General features: G+C 43.8%; 2 protein-coding genes across 2 annotated transcripts in view; one reads left to right on the forward strand and one right to left on the reverse strand.

The window, feature by feature from the left end:
• Window positions 1–1,110: 1,110 nt before the first annotated feature.
• SFRP4 (secreted frizzled related protein 4) lies at window positions 1,111–11,809 on the reverse strand. Its single transcript, XM_021553266.3, has 6 exons — window positions 10,660–11,809; window positions 10,424–10,504; window positions 10,268–10,333; window positions 7,483–7,681; window positions 4,776–4,839; window positions 1,111–2,322 (listed from the first exon to the last, which is right to left on the reverse strand). Exons 1-6 carry the CDS (start codon window positions 11,099–11,101, stop codon window positions 2,134–2,136), a joined length of 1,041 nt encoding a protein of 346 aa, XP_021408941.3. The 5' UTR covers window positions 11,102–11,809; the 3' UTR covers window positions 1,111–2,133.
• Window positions 11,810–12,798: 989 nt separating this feature from the next.
• EPDR1 (ependymin related 1) overlaps window positions 12,799–21,405 on the forward strand; it is a 29,065-nt gene continuing 20,458 nt past the window's right edge. Inside the window, exon 1 of the mRNA XM_031503909.3 lies at window positions 12,799–13,064. Coding sequence (XP_031359769.3) covers window positions 12,808–13,064 — 257 coding nt within the window. The 5' untranslated portion in view covers window positions 12,799–12,807. The remainder of the gene's footprint in view (window positions 13,065–21,405) is intronic.

A 21,405-nucleotide genomic window follows, 5' to 3' on the forward strand; every position in this document is an offset into this window, starting at 1 on the left:
TACATAAAACTATTCTAGAAGTTTTCCAATCTTTCTGATCATGCTTAAGTCAGCATTTTCAAACCTGACACCTGCAAGTGAAATTCTGTCTCCTTTGATTTCCTTTTCAGTTTTTCCATTTCACTGAACATGATTAAGGTTTAACCTATAGGCTGTATTTAAGCATCTAAGTTTGTAGTCTGTTTTTTCAGACATGTCAAACACATAATTCCTACTAAAGTCAATATGTCCTATATATGCTCAGCATTCCTGGCACCTGGAATAAATTTTAGATCTAATTCTGCAGGTGTTCCATGTCAACAAAGTACTGCACCTGCCTAGAATTACCAGTAGTGCTACACTCAAGTTCAGCCCTTTGTATATTTTAACTAGTTGTTCAAAGCTCAACAACAACCATTTAGGTTGGTTTCCCCACCCCGAATTCTTCTATAAGCTATTGTTCCATCTTCTTGTAACACCTGTCTATCTTAAACCTTGTAACTTGGCATCTATGTCCCAAATTTGCATTACCAAATTACTAAGTATGTAATTGCTGCTACCAGAATCACTCCAGCATATTTTTCTGTGAATTTCACACATGCAAATTTCATTGGAATTCTTGTCATGGCAAAGATCAACATACTGACATGACCTATTGTTATTCCTTATGATAATCTACACAGGACTTTTTTTTTTTTTCCTCTCTGACATAGATCTTCTCTATTATAAAAATCCTCATTTTACCAGAATTGACAAGTCTAGTTCTTAGCCTTCCTGCAGGAAACGTGGAAGGTCTTTCAGGAATCTATTATGAGCTCTTCTGATCTTAATGTTGGTGATCGTCTTGCGTGTTACGTGAAATTGAAATCAGAATGTACTATCTATGCTGCCTCATTGAAGTACACCTTGGAAGGAATAGCACAAATGACATCTTGGAGTTATATTGATTAGATTTGTATCACCTTTGCTGCTCTAATGCCTCATACAGAAAATGTTAAGTCAGTAAACATACCCCATAAATAAAATAATTTGTTCTTCTGTCACCCTTAAATGCATAAATGTTACTTTCTGATATGAAAAACTGCAGACAGCCAGTTGCTTTGAGAAGCTCATTAATAAGGACAAAGCTGATTTATGTATGTATTTATTTAATCTCAGACAAAGGTTAGAAATATGGTATCAAATAATAAAAAGTTATCCAAATGATTACTGAGCCACTTGAAGCCCTAATCTCTCCTTAATTCTGTACAGTAGCTGACAGTTATCTTTAGAATAAAGCTTCTATTCCAGTTTTCGTAGCAAAGCTATATTACAGCAAATGTGTTACTTTTAAGAATTCTACAGATCTGTTCACTTTAATCAGTCCTTTCAAAAAAATACAGATTTTTCAATTAGATGTTTAAATATATTTGAAATTAGAACAACAGAAGCCAGCCTGAAGTACAATAAAAAAATTAAATGTCTGCTTTGAATACATTTTTACTACACAAACCCACAAGATCAAATGCTATCACTGTAAGCATAATTTTGGCACACACATAAAAATGATCACATAATGTGTACCCAGATGCTTAATGGTAAACTATGCTTTTGAACACTCTGAACAAGGGCTGTGATTCCAAACAGCAGATAGGTTCAGCTCCAGCAGCTGCAGTCATTGCTGCCTGAGATATCTGCCAGAGGTTACCATCCTTCATCCTGCTCCTCAGCTGCCTGGTCTAGTGAGCTCTCAGCTAATTCACAGACTAACTCACAGACTAACTCACCAACTACTACACCAGCTGAGGAGAGAGAGAAACTCCATGCAACTCTCCAACATCTGGCAGGGAAGCAAACCAGAAAACTGGTACAAGGAGTCAAAACCTCTGGCAGCCAAGGCTAGTTCTATCTAGATGGGAAATCAGAGCCCAAAGACAAAGCTCAGTCAGCTGGAATATGCCTACCTCCTATTAGTGCAAACCTATGCTCTATGGCTTGCAGTGACATGAAAGGATGAGAAAACCTTGTAACAGTAAAGTGCAGCAAAGAGGTCTATGTAGAAACTGACATGATTTTTTTTAAGTCGATGAGTTCCAGGTTAATAAAACATGCTGACCAAGCCAGATTGTGACCCTTGTCGTGCAGGCAGAGTCCTTCCTTTTGGGAATTTCACACTCATACTTTTTTGGGGTTGATTTCTTTCTGGCCATTTCTTATTTTAATGGCCTTTTTGGAGCCACTGATCAGTGGGTTGGTGTTCTTGGTTTGCGGTTTCAGGGCTCCACTCTGACCACTGCGTCCCGAATTGTGGTTTCTACTGCGAGCAGTTCGCCGCTTTTGTTCCTGCAGCCTCTGTTCCCACCTCTGTAGAAATGCAGAAGACAAAGAGGATGAGTTAGGGAAGGACATAATCATAAATAATTACATCCTAATCAAAGCTATCCTGAACCACTGATGCTAGTGCTACCTTTAACAGTCTTATGCTCTATATTGCAAGGCCACTGATGTCAGCATGTAATGGCTATTTGCAGGGAGTGTGTTCTAGGTGAGAGGGGATTTCCACAATACCAGCTGATGGAAATGACAATTGCCCATCTCATGTGCATGCTGCATGTGAGTACCTTTTCAGAAATACAGAGGAGGTTGCATCATGCCAAAAAGTCAGGACTAGTACATTTGAGCTCCTTTGCAAGGCCCTTCTTTGCTGTCTTGCTGGACTTGCTATTTGACTTTTCCTCAGAAAAGTCTACAGGAATCAAACTATCCTTTCACAATATATATTTAAGCACACAGCTACAAGGGGAGCTGGTATTTACTTTCCACTTCTGTTTTTCTCTGGGGTGGAAAGGACTGGGCATGAACAAGCTTATGTTATGGACAGACAATAGCAATGATCACAGTGAAATCACAGTGTCGAGAGTTGCAATGGCATGGTTTGAATAATGCACCTGCAGTTTTATTCAGCAGCATCTCCAATAAATTTTGAAAAGCAACAAGCCTACCAAAGATAACAGCTGTCAGATTTTCCAATAGTTCAGTAGTTACAAAATATGTTTTTACAGTAAGTTTAACTGGTCAGCTCTCCAAAACATGGAGGGATCCATAAAACAGCAACAGAGACTGCAGACTTTCACCTCCAGGAACAGAAATACCTATTTTAAGGAAAACAAGGCAGGCAATACAACCCAGAAAAGATCTCACCTCTCCCCTCTATTATCTTTCCCTTCTGAAATTCCTAAAGGCAGTGGATTTACCCAGTGATCAGAGCAAGAGAAATGTTCTCCAGCTTGCCTATTCAGTATCTCTGCACTGTCTTTGTTGCAGCTCAGACTCTTGTCCTGGCTAGAGAAAAGACCAGCAATGTTGTGGTTATGTTAACAACTGTCTTCTGTGGTTGACAGACAGCTCAAAACATCCATTGTAGGTGGGAACTCAAGACAAAATTTGGATGCAAGTCTTCAGAGATGAATGATGGGCATTAAAATGAAGCCACTGTGATACCTAGCTCCATACTGGCTTTGTGTGGTCAGAGTTATTTTATGCATCTTTATAAAACCAAAACTATCAGAAGATATTTAGTTGTGTCCCACTCCAACATGTTTAAACAAGGATTTAGTTTCTGAAATATGAGAGGAAATTACATATGCTTTGAAGGGCTTTTTTTTTTGGCAGTCATGCATCTATTTGACAATCTGAAAACTAACGCCTAAACATGATTCAAGACACAATTAGAAATGACAAAACAGTGTGAGGAGGTGACTAAAACACACTGTGCGCCAGTAACAGGCTATTAAGTTGACAGCTAAAGGATTTCAGGAATCCAAATCATATGTCAGTATTCCTCTAAATCCCACATGGCATCCCCTGCAATTGACATGCATTTATTTTTTATAGATATAAAGCATGTTTTCCACACATAGATTACAGATGAGTAAGTGAAGAGGGTATGAGAGAAGCATTGAATGCAATTTCCTGCAATAAGTTGGTCTGTAATCTAAAAGCTTCTGCTTATGGATTCCTACATTGCTTTTCCTCCTCTCTATCAATTGCCAATCAACTTATAATTGAAACATACATAAACATATATGTATGTCCTTAATGCTCTGAAAGCCTTTCTGAATTCCAAAAATAACTTTCTTCCATGTCTAAAACTGGGAGGAAGAATCAGACCTCCTCTCAATACATCCTTTCTTTCCATTAAAAAGAGGTATTTACAAATAGAGAGTGATATCAAGTGCTATCCTGAAGCCCCAAAAAGCAGGAGAATCTGATGTGCCTGCCACCCATGTCTCTATACTAAAGACATTCCTTCCAGTGTTTCCTGAATCCAGAGAAACAATGTCCAGTCTTTTGGGTGGGTCTTAGTAGGGAGTACCTGGTGAGAAGTGTGCATCTCCAGCCTGTAATCTTTAATGCAGCAAAAAACATTAATCCAGTGCAGAGGATTTAAACTTATTTTCATAGCTAATGTGGGCTATGTACTCATCTGCATATCATCTTCCCTTTCATATCATCACTCCTTGCAGTAGCAGGGATATGAAAGAAATTCGTAGAGACATTATTGTAAGAAACCAGAGTTCACACAAAGATCATCCCACAAGGTAAAATTAAAAAAAATTTTAGAGATCCTAAAACTCAAGATTAAAGTATTCAAATTTTCACTTAAACTTGGGTAACTATGAGGGCTGAAAATGTTCAAGTGAAAATAATGATATAGATATCTGAAAGTCATTGAAGTTAATCAATACTGAAATAAAACAAAGGTGTTTAAATTTTTATCAAGAACCTCAGCCTTCTTTTCTTTGGTTGCATTTTACCTTAAATCTTCTGTTTAGTTGGTCCTTCCATTTTTCAACTAGACATCCATCAAGAAGCATCAACCTGAAAATTAAGAAATACACACAAATTATACATATTTCTGATTTTAATTCATGAGATGCCATTCCAAATGATTTGACACAGACTGGGGTTGTAATGCACCCACAGGTACTGGTCCTGACAGGTTTTATGGATGGGATGATGGGATACCATATGTTTCTCTGTGTGTTTGTGTGAAGAGTAGATTAAACTGATGCATTTTACATCTGACTTAAAAAAATAAGCTGTCTCACATGCACCAGCTAATACAGCTTAGCTGAAAACAGTAATATAAGTACATGATCACTTACAATTGTATCCATTTCTACCTATAAATACATGAGGATGGCAGTACATCTAACTCATTAATGAGTCCTTTAAGATGAATTTGGAAGAGGTATGGTTAGTGATACTTGCCATACTTGCCTACCAGTGAATTCTGGCTAGTTCCTGCATGAAAACATTAAGTCTAGGTGTTATGAAGTGAACAAAACAAAAATCTGACTGTTAAATATATATGCCTTAAACAGCTCCTGAAGCAGCTTATTCTAAAGCAGTCTGATGCCACACCTTCCACATCCCAACCTAGAGACAACTTCTTGGTTTTTTTGTTGTTGTTGTTTGGTTGGTTGAGATAGTAGGTCATAACATGCCCTAATAAAAATGCCACTAAAATTCTGGGGGGTTGTATTTAAACACCAGTGTTGGGTGGAAACATCAAGACATTGTCATAAGTGCACTGTTCTGGCTGGTGAAGGTTAAACAGTGTAGCAGGGCCTGACCTCCAGTTTCTATGAGTAGCATCACTGCTCGTAGCAGCTCAAACACAGTACAAAATGCTGTCTCTCATAGTCATTAGCCACTGTCCATCCAGTTTGACCAAACATAAAAGGCCTAATGTGAGTGCAAACCTTGGAGAATCAGGACCAGTATGTTGTACATTTTTTTCAGAAGAAAAATTAGACAGCTAACGTACAGGATTGATGCCAAGGCCATACTGCCATGGATGAAACCACAACATGGGGTACATCTGGCACAGCTTTGGTTCAGGTCAAATTATCCAGTGAGGTTCTAACCCTGACAACAGGGAATAGGTATTTTGCTATTGACTGCCAAGGAGGTACAGCCTGAACCCATTTTGTCATTTCAAAAACTGCTGTAACTCAAAACCTTCTGTTTTCCTGCCACTGAGTTCAACAGGAAGCACATATAATAGTTTATGTTTCTTTTTCAAATCCACTTTAGTACACTATATGAAATTAAAAACCTCAATGACCTTTAAAAACCATCACAAGACATTTAGTGAATCACGTGTTTTTTCCATAATAATGGAGATGCCGATTGTGATCTTTGACTTATGAAATCTCCCTTTCCTATCAGTCTCCAGAGGATCCTCTGCAGCCCAGAGCTCCTCCATCGCCGTTCTGGTCATTGCCCTTTTACATGAGTCAGAGCTTGTATCCCTAAAATGACTAACACAAATAGAGGGCTCTACACTAATATTTGTAAAATACTTCCAGACCTGGAGGGGCAAAGAGCTGGGTAGTAATAAAATACTGAGTCTGCTAGCTTACCAAAAAACAAGCTAAAGCAGTAAGACATCAGATGGCAAATTTTAGAAACACCTATAAAATGCTCCCAAGGCCCATCACATCCCACATGTGGATGTTCTGTGGTCCTTACAAGTGTGTGTGGACAATTAACAGCAACATCACAGCAAAACCAGCCTGCACATTTTACAGACAGCCTTGCCTCCAAACCACAACACACAGACCTACACAGAACCTAAAGCACCACAACCTGCTCTGCTGGCATCTACTGGTGCGCTTGGGGTGCTAATGTGGATGGGATGTCCCCTTCTGCCTCAAGGAACCAGGGAGAAAAGGGAGCTGTGATTCATCACTCCTTCTCCTCCACGCCAGCATGCTGGATTTCCTTCCATGCCTGGGGCTAGGCTAACTGCCAGATGAAAGGTCTGGTAAAGTTAGTTTTGTTTTGTTTTTAATTTTAATCATATAGCAGGACTGGCAAGCTGCTCTAAGAGTATTTACTTTTCATCTGCCATCCGGGAGCTGGAGCTCCAATGGCTGCAGCTTTGGCTGGTCCTGCTACGGTTGCGGGATCAGAAACATCTCGTTGATGGCACTGGTCCAAAGTATGGACAGGCCAGAAGAGAAGGCCTGGCTCTGACTCCAGCAGCTCTGCTGACAGAGGATGTGTATCATCTCCTGCCCACTCCCCCGGTCAGGCAGAACGATGCCTTCCATGTGGTCCTGCCAACACAGATCATCATCTACAGCCACCACTAGACTTGCTGCACAAAAAGCGACTCATCCCTATGGAAAGTGGTCCTGGAAAAACACTCCCAAGCTGGAGGCAACTGAACTGCTGCATGATGCTTTATCACTATGCTGTCAGCACCTAATGCCACCAGATTTTATGCTCTTTGCATGAGTCAAATTTTGTAAACACATCATGGCACAGAGCTGAGGCTGATGAAGTGGACAATGTCAGCTGTGAAAGTAATGGAAACATGTACATGCATGTATTTGTTTGCCTAAGAAAAACTACCAGCAAAACAAGCCTGTGTTGAGGAAGATTTACTGGTCCTCCTTCCCATCTATCACAGACGGCTCTAACACTTTTCTGCCAGACATCATGGCTCACCTTGAGCGCCACTCATAGCACATGATGAGAACATCCTGCTTTGGTTGAAGAGGCGGGCATTGGCAGGAGGAATTTGTAAGAAGAGGCACTTGGGACAGAGGAATTGGTGTTGAAGACTTGAGTATGTCTTTGACTTCAACCACAGTCGTTATCTCATTGCAGTTCCCTCTTTCTACGCTTTTTACTTTAGCGTGAATGACTGCAAATAGAAAAATAGAGGAGTGAGAACAATAAACAGTCTTGGAAATTTAAATGCATCTCAAAATTAAATAAAATATACTGAATTGGAAGCTGCTGTTTTGGTTGTGAAACTAGAACTACTTCTGCCTGTGTGGGCATGAACAGTGGCTTAGAATAACAGAGGCCTGATCTCAATTTGGCTTTCAGTAGGACTGTTGACAACTGTAAAATTAAACATGTGCTTAAATCTTTGCCAGATCAGGCCAACCAATCTCGCCTGGAATCACACACACAAACAGCTCAAACAGCTCCTTCAACTCAGACTTGAAGAACCCTTTGCATAAATCTAACCCATTCTCCAGCCACATCTGGTTATTTCCAATTAAGTAATGAATAATTTACCTCACAGACAGCTGTTATGAATTCAGTCTTTTCAATAATAAAATCACTTCCTGTAGATTGTAATCAGGAAATATAGTCTTTTCTTAAATATAAGAAACAAGGGAAGGCTAGAAACAATAGTCAAAAAAACTAAGAGGCTTAGGATTTCCATTATTTACTTGAGCTATACTTTTTTTCATCTTTTGCCTTTGGATTCTCTACCAATAGTGAGATCCTCATATAAACAAGACACTGAGAAAGGTTCTTCTAACTCTGAATACACAATCATTTGTATTTTTACCTTTCATTGAGGAAAACTGCCTACACAGATGCAAGAAGGTGAAACACTATAGATTGCTCTGAAATGATCCCTGGGCTAACTTTGTACTGACAAACTCTGACATCGCCTACCACTCCAGCATTTTATCCATTCTCTCTTGTGAGAAATACCAGATCTAATAAATTAAGTATGATTTTTACATAAAGGATTTTGTCTCTAGGATACGTCAAAATAGAAAGGGTTCTGCTGTCCAAAAATTCTTCAGTGAAAGAGGCATGAGAAGTGTATAGATCACAGGGTGATCAGCCTGCTCCTGCCAGCCACTGGGTCAAAAGCCTCCACATGAACCTCAAAACATTTGTAGTAAACTTCACACATAGAAAACAGGAGACCAGCACTGTTAATACGGTCTGGGGTTTACCACACTACGCCTCGCTACCTTTATCAGGACATGTATCACACACAAAACATGTGAGGAATTTCAATTTTGGAGACTCACAATCTGTTTTCAAGTCTGATTGGTACAACTGAAAGTACAATTTGGCTGTATGTCTTATTTTAAAGGTTTTAAAAAAAAATTTGATTGATTCTAAACTCATTAAATCTCGTCCCTCAATTCCTTTTCCATATAAATAGGTCTATTTATATCACAGGGTGCTGAATAAAAATTTACATCTCAAAAACAAAATCTTGATTTCATAAATTCAATGAAATTAAATTTTGGACCTCAACACACCAGTTTTACTCAAGGAACACTCCCACCAAAACCACTGGAATCAGAATTTATATAGCTAACACCTGTCTTTCATTTTGGAACAGTCATTTGATATCACTACTTTTCAAATGTTCCAGGCAACTGTGGTAGCTTATTGTTCCACCTAAACATATCTCTATGTTGTACCGATACAGATCAAAGAATTATATAAAAAGAGTAAGTCGTGTAAATGCACCAAAATGCTATAATGAACAAAAAGTTGTACAATTACCTAATCTAGAGGTTCAGCTTGATTGTTCCCACCAAACATGCTAACAAAGAAGCAAATAGCTACAAACTGACTTTCATTTGATAGCAAACAAATAGGAACTGAACTATGTTATAAACCTACTGCAGAAGAACTAGATAAATGACTGGGAAAAAACCTACCATCTGAGAAAATACCCACCAAGTGCAAAATGAAGAAACACTGCATATAAAATTCAGTCAATAGAGGCTTTGTATTGACACTAAGTTTAATCTGGCATTTATCTAATATTAATTAGAGTTCTTCCTGACTCACACCATCAGAAAACTGAGGCAGGGGGAAGCCAAGGGGAAAGAGGGGTGAACACTTATTTTTACTGCAAATATGTCACCCAACATATAATAAAACTATCAGCTATCTCTGTGGCTGGATGGTGTAAATTGTCACTGAATTCAGTTATTCTCTGACAATTCTGCGCCAGACAGAATTGTCTGGCTAATAAGTATATGCAAATTTCTAAAAACTTTTTACTTTGCTGCAGCTGGTTCACATTTACAAGTTTTATTTGGGTAGCAAACCCCTGTTTATTCTACCTGCTGGATGAAAACAGGAGCTGGCCAAGTCATCACACTCACATCAGGCTTAACTGCCTTTACTAGAGTGACCTTTGCAGCAGCAACTACCCTTTCTGCAGGGTGCACACTACTGACATTTTACTGCTTTTGTCAGAAACACACCATCATTTGTGCAATTATGGTGTGTGCTACATGGTGTGTGCTACAGCTGGATTTTGGAAGAGGACAGCTAGGTATTCCCCAGCAAACACCCACTTGGAAAGGCTGTGTTGAAGGCAGTCTTCTCGTGCCACACTTGCTGGATGGAGCCTGGTGTGGGCTCAGCACCCACACAGAGCTGCCTAACTTGCAGGGACACGAGGAGGATGTGGGGCAGGCAAAGTAAAGCATTTCCCCCATGCACTTACTGTAGCTGTAGTTCTTGGCCAAGTAGGTTGACAGCGTAGGCTTTGTCTTTTTGCACCTGCACCGCTCTTCAAAGGAAGAGAAGGGAGAAAGGTTGAGGGGTGTCAGAAGGACCCTGTCTCCCGGGAGGTGGAGGCGGGGGATCGTCCTAGGCTCACCCTGGCCACGGCTCCTGCAGTCAGGCTCCAGAGGTCTGTCCGGCACCATAAAGCCCTGTGTGAAGTCCGTCCACTTCACATCTGCAAACAGAAGTGCTTCAGGGAGTGAAAACTGTCGGTAGAGGCTCCAGGACTGGAGCGTGGGGGTCCCGCAGCCCCCCCGTCCCACCCTGGGGCGTCCCGCGGCGGTGGAGGGACTCCTCCCTCCCACCTCTCGCTGCCCCCAGAGTTCTCACCCTCCGGCACGTCGGTGACGATGGCCTCTGGGGAGATGCAGACGCCGCGGTCGTAGACGGGGAGGTCGTCGCAAGCCAGGTTCTCGGGCCAGCTGTGGTTGTAGCGGCGCATGATGGGCTCGCAGCCGTCGCGGGCGCGCTGGCAGACGGAGCGGCACGGCTTGATGGGGTCGTAGAGGAACTCCAGGGTGCAGATGGGGGCGTACATGGCGCAGAGGAAGAAGGGCAAGACCGGGCTGCAGCCGGTGGCCACCAGCTCCTCGTACTGTTCGATAGCGAGGACGGCGTTTTCCTGGGTGCTGTGGTGGAGGTGGTTGGGCATGCGGGTGATATTCCAGGGCATGGAGCGGCACATGGGGATGCGCACCGCCTCGCACGGCGCGCCCTGCGCCCGCGGGCTCACCCGCAGCCACAGGGACACCGCCACCAAGGCGCGCAGCATCCTCCTCTTCCTCCTTGTCCTCCTCGTCCGCCGCCGCCCGCCGCCGCCCCGCGGGTCCCGGCGGCCGAAGGGCGCGGAGCGGCGCTGCCTCCCGGAGCCCTGCTGCAGTCAAGTCGCGGGAGCCGCCGCGCCGACAGCCATGGACATCGCAGGACCGCATTTATACCAGTGGCACGAGTGACGTGGGGCCGATCGCGCTCCCTTGGCAGCCCCGCTCCTCCGGGGGGTGGGGGGTGTGCGTGTATGTGTGCGTTTTGCTGTGCAGGCACGGTGACATCACCTCCACCCCGTTTAATCCCCCGGCGACATCACTGCGTCTCTCGGCCGCCGCTCCAGCTCCGTTTCAGTTTTCATCTGTGTCATAAATTCCTTCAGGTGGAAGGGGGGCGAGGAGGGGAAGGAAACTCAAACCACAGGGTTCTGCGGCGGGGCTCTGCGCTCCGGCGCGGGGAGAGGGAAGGCGACGGTAGGAACCGCGGCTTCTTCCCGTGGGGCTGAACTTTATACGCCGCGTTTTCTCAAGGGAGAAGAAACTTTTTGCGGGTTTGAGGGAGCTCCGGCGGCTGTTCCCGTCGCCTCCAGGGGGTTGCAAAATTTCCTCCATGAGCTCGGCATGGACGGGGAAAGGCGTGAAGTGGTCGGGCGGCCAGACGGGGTGGTGGCTCGTGGCCCGGTTTGCTCGGGGTAGGGGAAGCGGCGGCGGCCGGGCTGAGACGGGAGCGGGCGGCGGGGCCGGGGCAGCGCGGGGCCGGTGCGGGGCTGCTGTGCGGGCGGTGCGCCCGTCGCCCCGCTCCCCCGCCGCTGTCCCCCATCAATCGCATCTGCACACGAGCGGAAGAAGGGGTTTCAGACTTTTCTCAAGCTGTTTTTTATTTTTCCTTTCTTTGGCACTCCACGGCCACGCACCCCTGGTGCGGAGGAGTGGCGTGCCCAGGCGGGGACAGAGGGCTCCCTTCACTGCCCACCTCCGTCCCGCCTTGCACGGAAAGACCTCCAAGCCCGTTCTTCACTGTGGGAAATGCCGTTCCCCAGTCTTTGAGAGACCCGCTGAGATAAGAAGATTAACTCAATGCCAAGTTACCCCAGTGACCTGAGAGAGCCGCAGCGTGGCTCAGAGGTACCTGCACCGGCCAGGTACCGTGGTGTTCCCTGCAGATGCAGCAGAGCTGCAGAAACGGAGCATCTGGGGCATGGGCCTCCCCTTCCTTAGCGGGTGAGAAAAGCACATCCAGAGCAGGCAGGAAAGAACAGGTGATACACCTAAGAGGGCAGTGGGAGATATAGGAATACATGCGGTGAAGGAATGGTTGGTGACACTGTCTGTCCGTAGGGAGGCACTGAAATGCCTCCCTCGAGGGCAACATTAAAGCCGTTTGTCCCAGCAGGTCACTCCAGTTCGCGTATCCCCTCCCTCCCCGAGCTCACGCAGAATACCCAGGGCTTGGAGCTCGCAGCTGCCCCTCTGCGCACGGCCGGGGCGCGCAGACCCTCCCGTCTGCGGGGAGGGAGGCGTGAGAGGGCGACGGTCCCGGTGGCCTGCGGCCGCGCCGCCCCGTGCCCCGGCGGCGTTCCGGGCGCTGTGGCGGCAGCGCCTCTGGCCGCCGCGGTGATGCGGGTTTGGAGGCGGGCCGCGCCCGCCCCCCGGCGCAGCCCGCCCGCCTGCGCGCCGTGCGGGCCGGCCGTGCGCCCAGGGAGCGCAGCGCAGCATGGCGCGGCCGGCGGCCGGGCGGCGGCAGCGCCCGGGGCCGGGGCCGCCGCTCCTGCTGCTGGGCGTCCTCCTGCTGCGCGGCGCGGCGGCGGCGGCGGCGGCCGAGCCGTGCCAGGCGCCGCGGCAGTGGGAAGGGCGCACCGTGTTCTACGAGCACGGCTCGGGCCGCAACACGCGGGCCGCCGTCACCTACGACGGTCCCAACCAGCGCCTCCGCATCCTGGAGGAGAGGAAGGCGCTCATCCCCTGCAAGAAGTAGGTGGCGGCGGGACCTGCGGCGGGGCCGGGCCGGGCGGGGCGGGGAGGGTCGGCACGGAGCCCGGAGGCGCCTCCCGAGGGGTGTGGGTGATGCCAAGCCGGGGGGGTCTCCCTCGGGCCCCGCGTTGCCGGCGGCTCCTCCCCTGCCTGGGTCGGCACGGCGCGGAAACGGCGGCAGGCGAGGCACCGGCGTGCTGCGAACAGCTGGCGCTAGGAAACCTGTCGCCGGCATGGTTTGCATCCCTCCTCCGTGTAGATATATGTATGTATATATCGAGACATTTATGATCAACAGTGTCAGTTGTCATTCCCCCCCCCCCCCGCCCCCCCAATCTCTTTTTCTATTTAAATGGAATTTGAAACAAATCCAAAAGTTTGTAGTGTTATGGGTATTCTAAGGTATTATGAAGTAATCAGCTAATAAGTTTGAGTTACAAGTTCTCTGTGTGTTCCTGGTCCTTGTCAGCGCTTGGTCCTAAGTCAGTGCCAGGGTGTCAGGATGCATCCATTACCTATGGTACAGTGTATTCTTTCCCATTGCACAGCCCTGCAGGATCTTCCTATTCTTCATTAATACAGGATGTATCTGTTAAGCCCATAACTAATCCCAAAAAAATCCCTGTGTCATTATGTGTTTCTTGATTTGCTGAAAAACAAATGTAGGAAAAAGCTGACTAAAGAAGAGCCTCTTTCCTTCCTCAGCCTGCCAAACTCAGGTTGGGTGGGAGAACTGATTGGCCTAGAGAGGCCTTTCTGAGCAAGACATTTCTGGCTACTGAGTGTCAATCACTTTCAGACAATATGTCAAAACAGTGTGAGCGTAGCAGGTCGGCCCATAACCTCCGCCTCTTCCACCTACAGATTGTTCAAATAGTAGTGCATCCATCCTGAGGATGTGTGAGACAAGGTAATGACCAGCCTACAAATGCTGTATCATCCAAACTAATGGTCTCTCCTGTTAGAAGATCAATATCCCTTTTTCCTGCTGTATTTTTGTTTCCTGACAATCAATTTCATATCAACATTGCACAGTAATTGTTTTAATCTTTCCGAAGCATATGCTCTTCTGTGATCCTTTCCCTCCAAATCTCCTGACACTCATAGAACTGGTTTGTGTGTCTCATTTTCAGGCTTACCTGTCCCTCATTGTAAGCTTTTTTCATTACTGTTTTTGCATAGGAGCCATATGAAGAATGGTAAAAACATACAGGTGTTTGCTGGTGATTTGCTGACAGAGTCTGACACTGGCTATGTGGTGTTCATGCTTCCCTTCTTCTGCAAGTCCTAGGCTGCCTTTAATTTTTGACAACCATAAAACTCTGCTACAAAGCCCGATGCAAGTCTTTTCTAGCTTCTAAGTTGTATTACACTCATTTCTTCAAGCTTATATGTATTTTGCTTGAAAACTTTATTTTAAGATTGAATAATTACTCTACATTTTGGACTCTGGGCCACATTTTGTCTTTTTCCAAGATCTTACCCTTCTACATTTTTGATAAATACCTGCTGTGGATGCACTTTTGTCTGGGTTGGTAGTGCTAGAAAGAGGCAGAGTGCAGTCAGGTGTGCTTGTTGATTTCTGCTGTGTTAGACGTTTTTTGTAGACAAATTTCTGACCTCAGGGGTCTTTAATGTTTCCGGGTCCATGTTTTCTGCCATCCATAGTTGGAGAAGGGTTTTGTTATATGTGCAGTAATGTCTGCTCAGGGCATGACCCAGCTTCCATTTAAGTCAACAGAAAGTCTCCCATTGGTTTCAGTATATGTTGGATCAGGTCTAGAATTGTGATCACAACTTCATTTCACAGGGATTTATTCTGTCTTTTGAAAAATAACCTCTCCTCCACCCCGTTTTGACACTGACAAGAAAGAGGTAATTATGCTGAGGCAGTGAGTACAAAATCAACAAGAAAAATAGTGCTGCCCTGGTCTGTAAGGAAATTTCAGTCTAAATTGTCACATTTTCCTCCTATCAGATGTAACTTATGTGCAGCAATCAGGGTTGGCCAACAACCACATTTTTCTACAGAGCATTTTCTGAAGCTTGCAAATGTGGACCTTAATGAGACACAGCCCTGTTTGAGTTGTTGGTTGAGGTTAATCAAGGACACAAAGATTTGCCTGTGTGGAATGGCTTGCAGGCTCATAACCACAGGAAAACATGAAACTTTTAGGTTTTATTGTAGATCTATGTTTCAAATTCATGCATTCTGCCATGTGGCATTTTCATACCTACCTCAACTCCAGAAAAGTAGCCATAAGGTAAATGCCCATTTGCTACTTCTTTGTCCATCAGTTGTTTGAAGATCACCTGAGATGCAGTGACCCCATTGGTAAAGACTGCCCATTCCCCACTGTCCAGCTGCACTGTGTCACCTGCCACCTGGGCACATGCCTGGCTTGCCAGACAGCCAGCAGAGCCAGTTCATTAGAGAAGTCATAGTTGTGGTTTCAGCCAGCTTGTTGGGTGGGTGTTTCTCTAGGTCCACATTTGACTCCTGCACTGTTGCTCAGAGTGTAAAAACTACCAACAGTGATCCTAGGCTGAGATTTTTTGAGGAGAACCTATTCCAGTTGGATTCATTTCTGAGCTCTCTTTTTCACTCCTTTTACAGACCCTGCCTTATCTACACTCTACTTCCTCTGTTTTCTCCAGCATGCCTTGCACTGCTGCTTTCTCCTTCAGGATCAAATTTTTGGGGATAGACAAGGTGGGCAGGGACAATCTTAAAGTTTTGTGTGGTGCTCAGCTGATACCAATAGCAGAAGAATAGAAAAGAAAACAAACATTGAGTATATTGTTCTGTTTCCCATTTGGACTAGTTCATTCCAGATATAATTTGAAAGGGGAACACTTGAAACAGCTCCCTAGACCTCTTGAGGCAAAGCTGAGTTCATGCTGTTAAACACAGAACATTGTTTTTTTTTAATCCTTTATGGCCTACTATATGAAATTACTTCCTTTTGTGCTCTCTGGATGTTAAACCTTCCTCACTATTGTTCAACCCTCTGTTGGCCACTATCTCAGAACACTTCACAAAATAGGTAGCAGTCACCAGCATGGTTTGCAGCTGGGGCAAGAGTTTCTTTTTAAGGTAACTTCAAATGGTGTAGATTTGAGTATGACATCTCTGCAAACTGGTGGGAAATTCTGGCACAAAAAAGTCCAAACAAAAAAACCCTACTGACTGCACTGTGGCCAGAACTTCATGTCATCCGTCACCTTTCATTTTCTTGGAGAAACAGAGCAAGGGGTATGCTCTTTGGCACTGCTGAAGCCACGCAACAGGTGTTAGTGTTCAGCTATGAAGAAAGAAAAGCACAAAGTGAGAAGCAGAGCAGAAATAGTACAGGTGGTGTTTGAGAGCTGGAGTGTTACTTGCCACATGCTGTGTTCACACAGTTTCATGCTTATCTTCCGTACTATTTTCTGCAGAATGATTTACAAGGAAGGCCCAATAACATATTGTCCTATGAGAAATGTGATGGTGGGAAGAAAAGAAATTCCATGTGGTCAAGAAAGTCAGGAGGAGGAAGAAAATGCTTTTTTGGTTTTTTCTTCTGTGCATGTATTTTTACAGTAACCTCCTTGCCCTATTGTACAGTACTCAGCACATTGAGATGCCTGTGTATTTGTAGCTGTCAGGGTTAATGTCTTAAAAACTAGCTGCACCGCAGAAAAACAATCAGGAGGTGCCCTATCAGTGTTAATTTAAAAAGAGAACTGCATGTTGTTAAATTCCTTTAGTTCAATCAAATTTGCAAAAGATAGGCACAATTAAGGGGAGGATAAACTTCTCACCTGGCCACACAAACTGATGGAGTGACAAAGCTATGTTTAGAGAAATAATTCTCTTATTCTGGCAAGCTCTTTGCCTGTGTGTGTCAATCCCTGTCCCTGACTGAAGAGAGGCAGCATAAGGTCAGGTGTAAATATAACAACATTCATCTGGAGAAGAGGTGATGACTTTTCAAAATAAACAGAGTGTGGGCACACGTGTCTGACTTATCTCAACTACTTTTTAGTTGTTTTAGGATGTGTGATTGTAAAGGAAAAAACAGCGGTGTCTGACCTATTAAAATCGTATAATCCATCCGTTCTGTGGTCATTGTGGTGACTCAATAGGCTAAGTATTGAGCTACGCTGAGCAACTGCAAATTTGTTTCCCAGACTTGGTTTTGGGAGTGGTTTCTGCAGTTTAATGTTTTGGGGAATGAAAGACTGTCATGGGTAAAATTTTCAGAATTGGCCAAGTTGCCCAGGAACCCAAGTTCCATTTTTTAAAGATTATGTAGAGTGTGCAGACTTGTGAGACCCTTAATTTGCCATGAAACAGAAATGAATTTTCAGCAGTTTCTCTAAATGTAACCTGAGTTCTTGGGACCTAAAATTCTTCATAAGCTGCTGTGTATATAACTTGCTTCTGATAACAAGATCTGAAGGAAGGTACTTAGCCCTCCTGCATTTACTTTCCTCCTATAGGTGTCAAGTTCTTTCAAGTGTGTGCTGCTGCTAATGACTGTGAGTTTAGAAATGTGGCTTTGTAGCTGCTATGCTGGATGCACACTGACTGTCAAATGCCAGGCAATACCCTGAAGCAAGCCTCAGTTGTTCTAATGAGAGTTGTGTGGTGGGGTATGGAGGGTTGGCTGTAAAAGCCTCAACTGCATTTCCATCATAAGCCCATTTACAAGTCAGTTTAGTGAGTCCCTCAGTGATGCTCCCTGCCAAGGCAGCTGGTTCTTTGGAGAAGAGCACTGTACTAGGAGGGAGCTGTGGCCCATGACTGCATGGAGGAGCATCTCGTCTCACTCCAGCTGTTCATTCTGTTTGCTTCTGCTCCCAGGCAGCAGCAATCATTCCCTTTTCCAAGTTCTTAGTCTTGTTGGAAGTTGGCCAGGCTATACAGCTCAGGAAGGCACTGGAGTTAATTGCTTCTGTTGTTACAGGTGGGCTGGTTGGGAAGAGATGAAAACACTGCTCAGGAGAGGCAGTTGAAATTCTTCAGCGGTTAAACTGCATCAGTAATAAACAAGTGGACTCTGTTAGAGGAAGTTGGGAACTGTTAGCTTAGCAAAGTTTTTTCTGTCTTGTGTGCTGTGCTTCCTTGGACAACAGCATCTTTGTTAGTTTTGTTAGTTATTAAAAAAAAAAAAACCCAGAAAAAAACACCTGAGTATGAAAAAAGCAAATCTATTGCTTTGAAATGGCTTTGAAATGTTTAGTGTAGTGTTAGTGTAGTGTTCTTGAAACCATTGTTTATGCTGAGTGCTCTGGAGCCATTTCATACAATACCAAAACATAGCACACGTCCAATCTGAACAGAATAAACTGGCTCTTAAATTCAAAGTAGCAGGATCCACAAAACCTTTTAAAGCTAGAGGAAAAAATGGAAAAAATGTACATAAAGTGTCCAGTGACCTCAAATTGATAATTTGATAGAGCGCTGGTTGGTGTACTTAAAAACCACTGTCAGACACTACTGGGGTCATTACTACCACATGAGTTCTAGCTATTGTTTACTAGATATTGTTAAAAAACAGAGGTTCTGATTAAAATGTTTTGTTTTTCTAAAAGATGTTAAATGGTAGTCACCATTTAACACCATGCTGTACTTGATATAGTAAATTTGCTTAAGCATTTTATCCATCTGAATCCTTTAAATCCAGGGAATTACTTTCTTCCCTCTTATTATCTCTTGCTTGTCTATTTGAACCTTTTGAAATAATGTATTTTTGCATTGAAACTTATGGCTCATTTTGTACTGTTGGACATTATGGCAAAAACTTGTGGCAAGACCAGGACTGCACTGAAAATACAATATGCCTGTGTATCTATAATTTGGACTAATGTTTTCAAAATATAAAATCACTGTAAATTTTATTCACTTTTTTCCTTTTTTTTTTCTTTTTGATAGAGATTTAAAGTGGACATGAATCAAAAGAGATTCAGTGTTCTGTGGTCACAGACAGCTGATGGTGACGTGACTGCACAACTAAACAAACACAATGAAAGACATCTTTATATTCATGATCTTAATTTGGACTCCAGCTTGAGGCCTGACGCAATTCGGATGTCACAACTGACAACATCACACCTATTCTCACAGGACCAAAGGCCATTCATCTGAAAAAGTATCTCCTCTGAAGGCTAAACCAGAATTTTCTAATATAGGGTTTCTGTGAGGTAAAAAAAAAAGTTTTGTTTCCCAGATAGAGACTTGATTTGTATTGCATATCAACAATCTTATCCATTAGCTGCATGGGACAGGTTTTCAACTGGATGACATTTCAGTGAAATAGTGCCTTATTATGCCTTTTTTAGTATGCCAAGTCATTGGTTGATTGAAAATTGAAAGTTATGGTTCAGGTATCCTTCTAGCCTCTCTATTTTGCTATGAACTAACTGGTGGCTAACCTTGACATGGCATAATAAATAATACTGAGCTATTCAGACTTGAGGCCACCCAGCTGTGAATCTGTGTAGCTGGAGCAGCAACAATCCAACTCCTCATCTTGATCAGCTTCATCCCTGTCTTCAGATGACTTTCATTTTGGCCTTACCTGTAGATTTGCTAGGAATTGCTTGCTCAGCAACTTGAGGAGTTCTCTCTCATGAAGTATTTTTACCTGTTGCTCATCTTTACTCAAAGGGGAAATTATTTTCTCCTCCAGAGTGTTTTCAAGGCATGGTACAGTGTCTGATGTGCTGGGGAGGGGATGATGTCTGGGTAAAACAGGGACACTTTGTGCAATATTTTGGCTCTTCTAGAATAAGGAGCATTATGCCCGGCATGGCATTGCATAACATGAAGGTACCAGCGGCCAGTGAAACTTTTCCTCACCTCTGCCAAGCAGCCCTGCTTCTTTCAGTTGTTTTTGTTCACTGCCTCGCTTTCATGGCCCCAGGGGAGATGTAGGTATGTTGACTCAAGATCTGAGATTCCACAGGGATGCTTCTTTGCCTGTATCATGGTCACTTTCCCATACCTGAGAGTCATAGGCCTAGAACAGGATTTTCTGCCAAGAACTTGTTCCCATGTGTGAAAGTGCAGACAGTTCAACATGAGAGACAGTCTTTGTTTTTAGTGGTGTATTAAGTAGTGTATTTGGAGCTGGTACCTCTTACACATTTGCACTCAGGAGTAAATTGGAGGTTTCCAATAGCAGCCTAAATGTCCTTGTGCAAAACCCAGTTTATGGTTTTTTTACTACAGGTGGTTTTACTACCCAATTTATGGTTTTCTTCTACAGTAAGAAAGAAGGAATCATCTGCTTTCATGTGAACTCACGCTTTTTTTTCATCTTTCATTAACAAAAATCCCTGGCTAACATTTGTTTGAGAATCAGTTTAATCATTATTTTTAGGATTATGTGCAGACATTTGGCTTTGTGTCCAACTTGATTATTAAAAGTGCTTCCCGTGTATCACAAAAAGTCAGAAAGGTATGGTAATTTCAGCAATTCTTGGTTTTGCTGTGAGAATTTTACTAGCTACATTCCTGCAGTCAATAGGGTTGTTCCCATAACTTAGCAATGACCATATTTATGCTTTTATAGATTTGTGTTTATGTGTTTTCATGATTTTAAACATTTCTGGCATCAGAACATGAATTTGGCAGGCATTTTCTTCTTGTACAGTGCTCACACTGTAGTTACTACAATTTTTCAGCCTTTGGCCACTAAGACTTCATATGTCTGGGGAGCTACTTAGCTATTCATTCCATGAAAGCTTATTTTATCCCTTTCATTCCTTATGAAATTTACCCTTCCATTCTGGCATCATCCAGACTCTGTTTTGTGGGCTAAATCCAGCCCAGAGGCAACTTCCATCCAGCCTTCTGCCTTTCCCCACTGAATAACTCCTTGTTGGTTTAATGATTGTCTGAAATTGGATCCCAATGAGTTGCTGCCCTTCTTTGCATGTGGGAGGAACAGAAGAAACTGGATGCATAGGTTGGAAATCACCTCAGTCAACCCTGTGGCTGAGGGTCAGTGGCCTACAGTGCCGTATTGAAGGAGTGATTGGAAATTCATGGTAATATGTGTGCAGATGTCACACTGCATGTGTATAGCTTATTTCTTTTACATATGACAGTGAGTGATCTCGGGATTATTAATTTCTTGTCTGAAAAAAATAACCTGTAAGATTCCAGCAGTGAAGATGATGTAGATTTTCAAACATCATTGAGAGATACCAAATTATGTAGATTCTGGAGGTCGGTCTGCATTTTTTAAAATTTCTGTTTTGTTTTGTAACTAAAAAAAGAACATGTTTCAAAGCTTCATAGAAATACATGTAGGACTGCATAGCTGTCTGATTCAACCCAACCGTCCCC

The sequence above is a fragment of the Lonchura striata genome, chromosome 2 (assembly GCF_050655825.1).
Source record: "Lonchura striata isolate lonStrDom1 chromosome 2, ASM5065582v1, whole genome shotgun sequence".
NCBI classification, from domain to species: domain Eukaryota; kingdom Metazoa; phylum Chordata; class Aves; order Passeriformes; family Estrildidae; genus Lonchura; species Lonchura striata.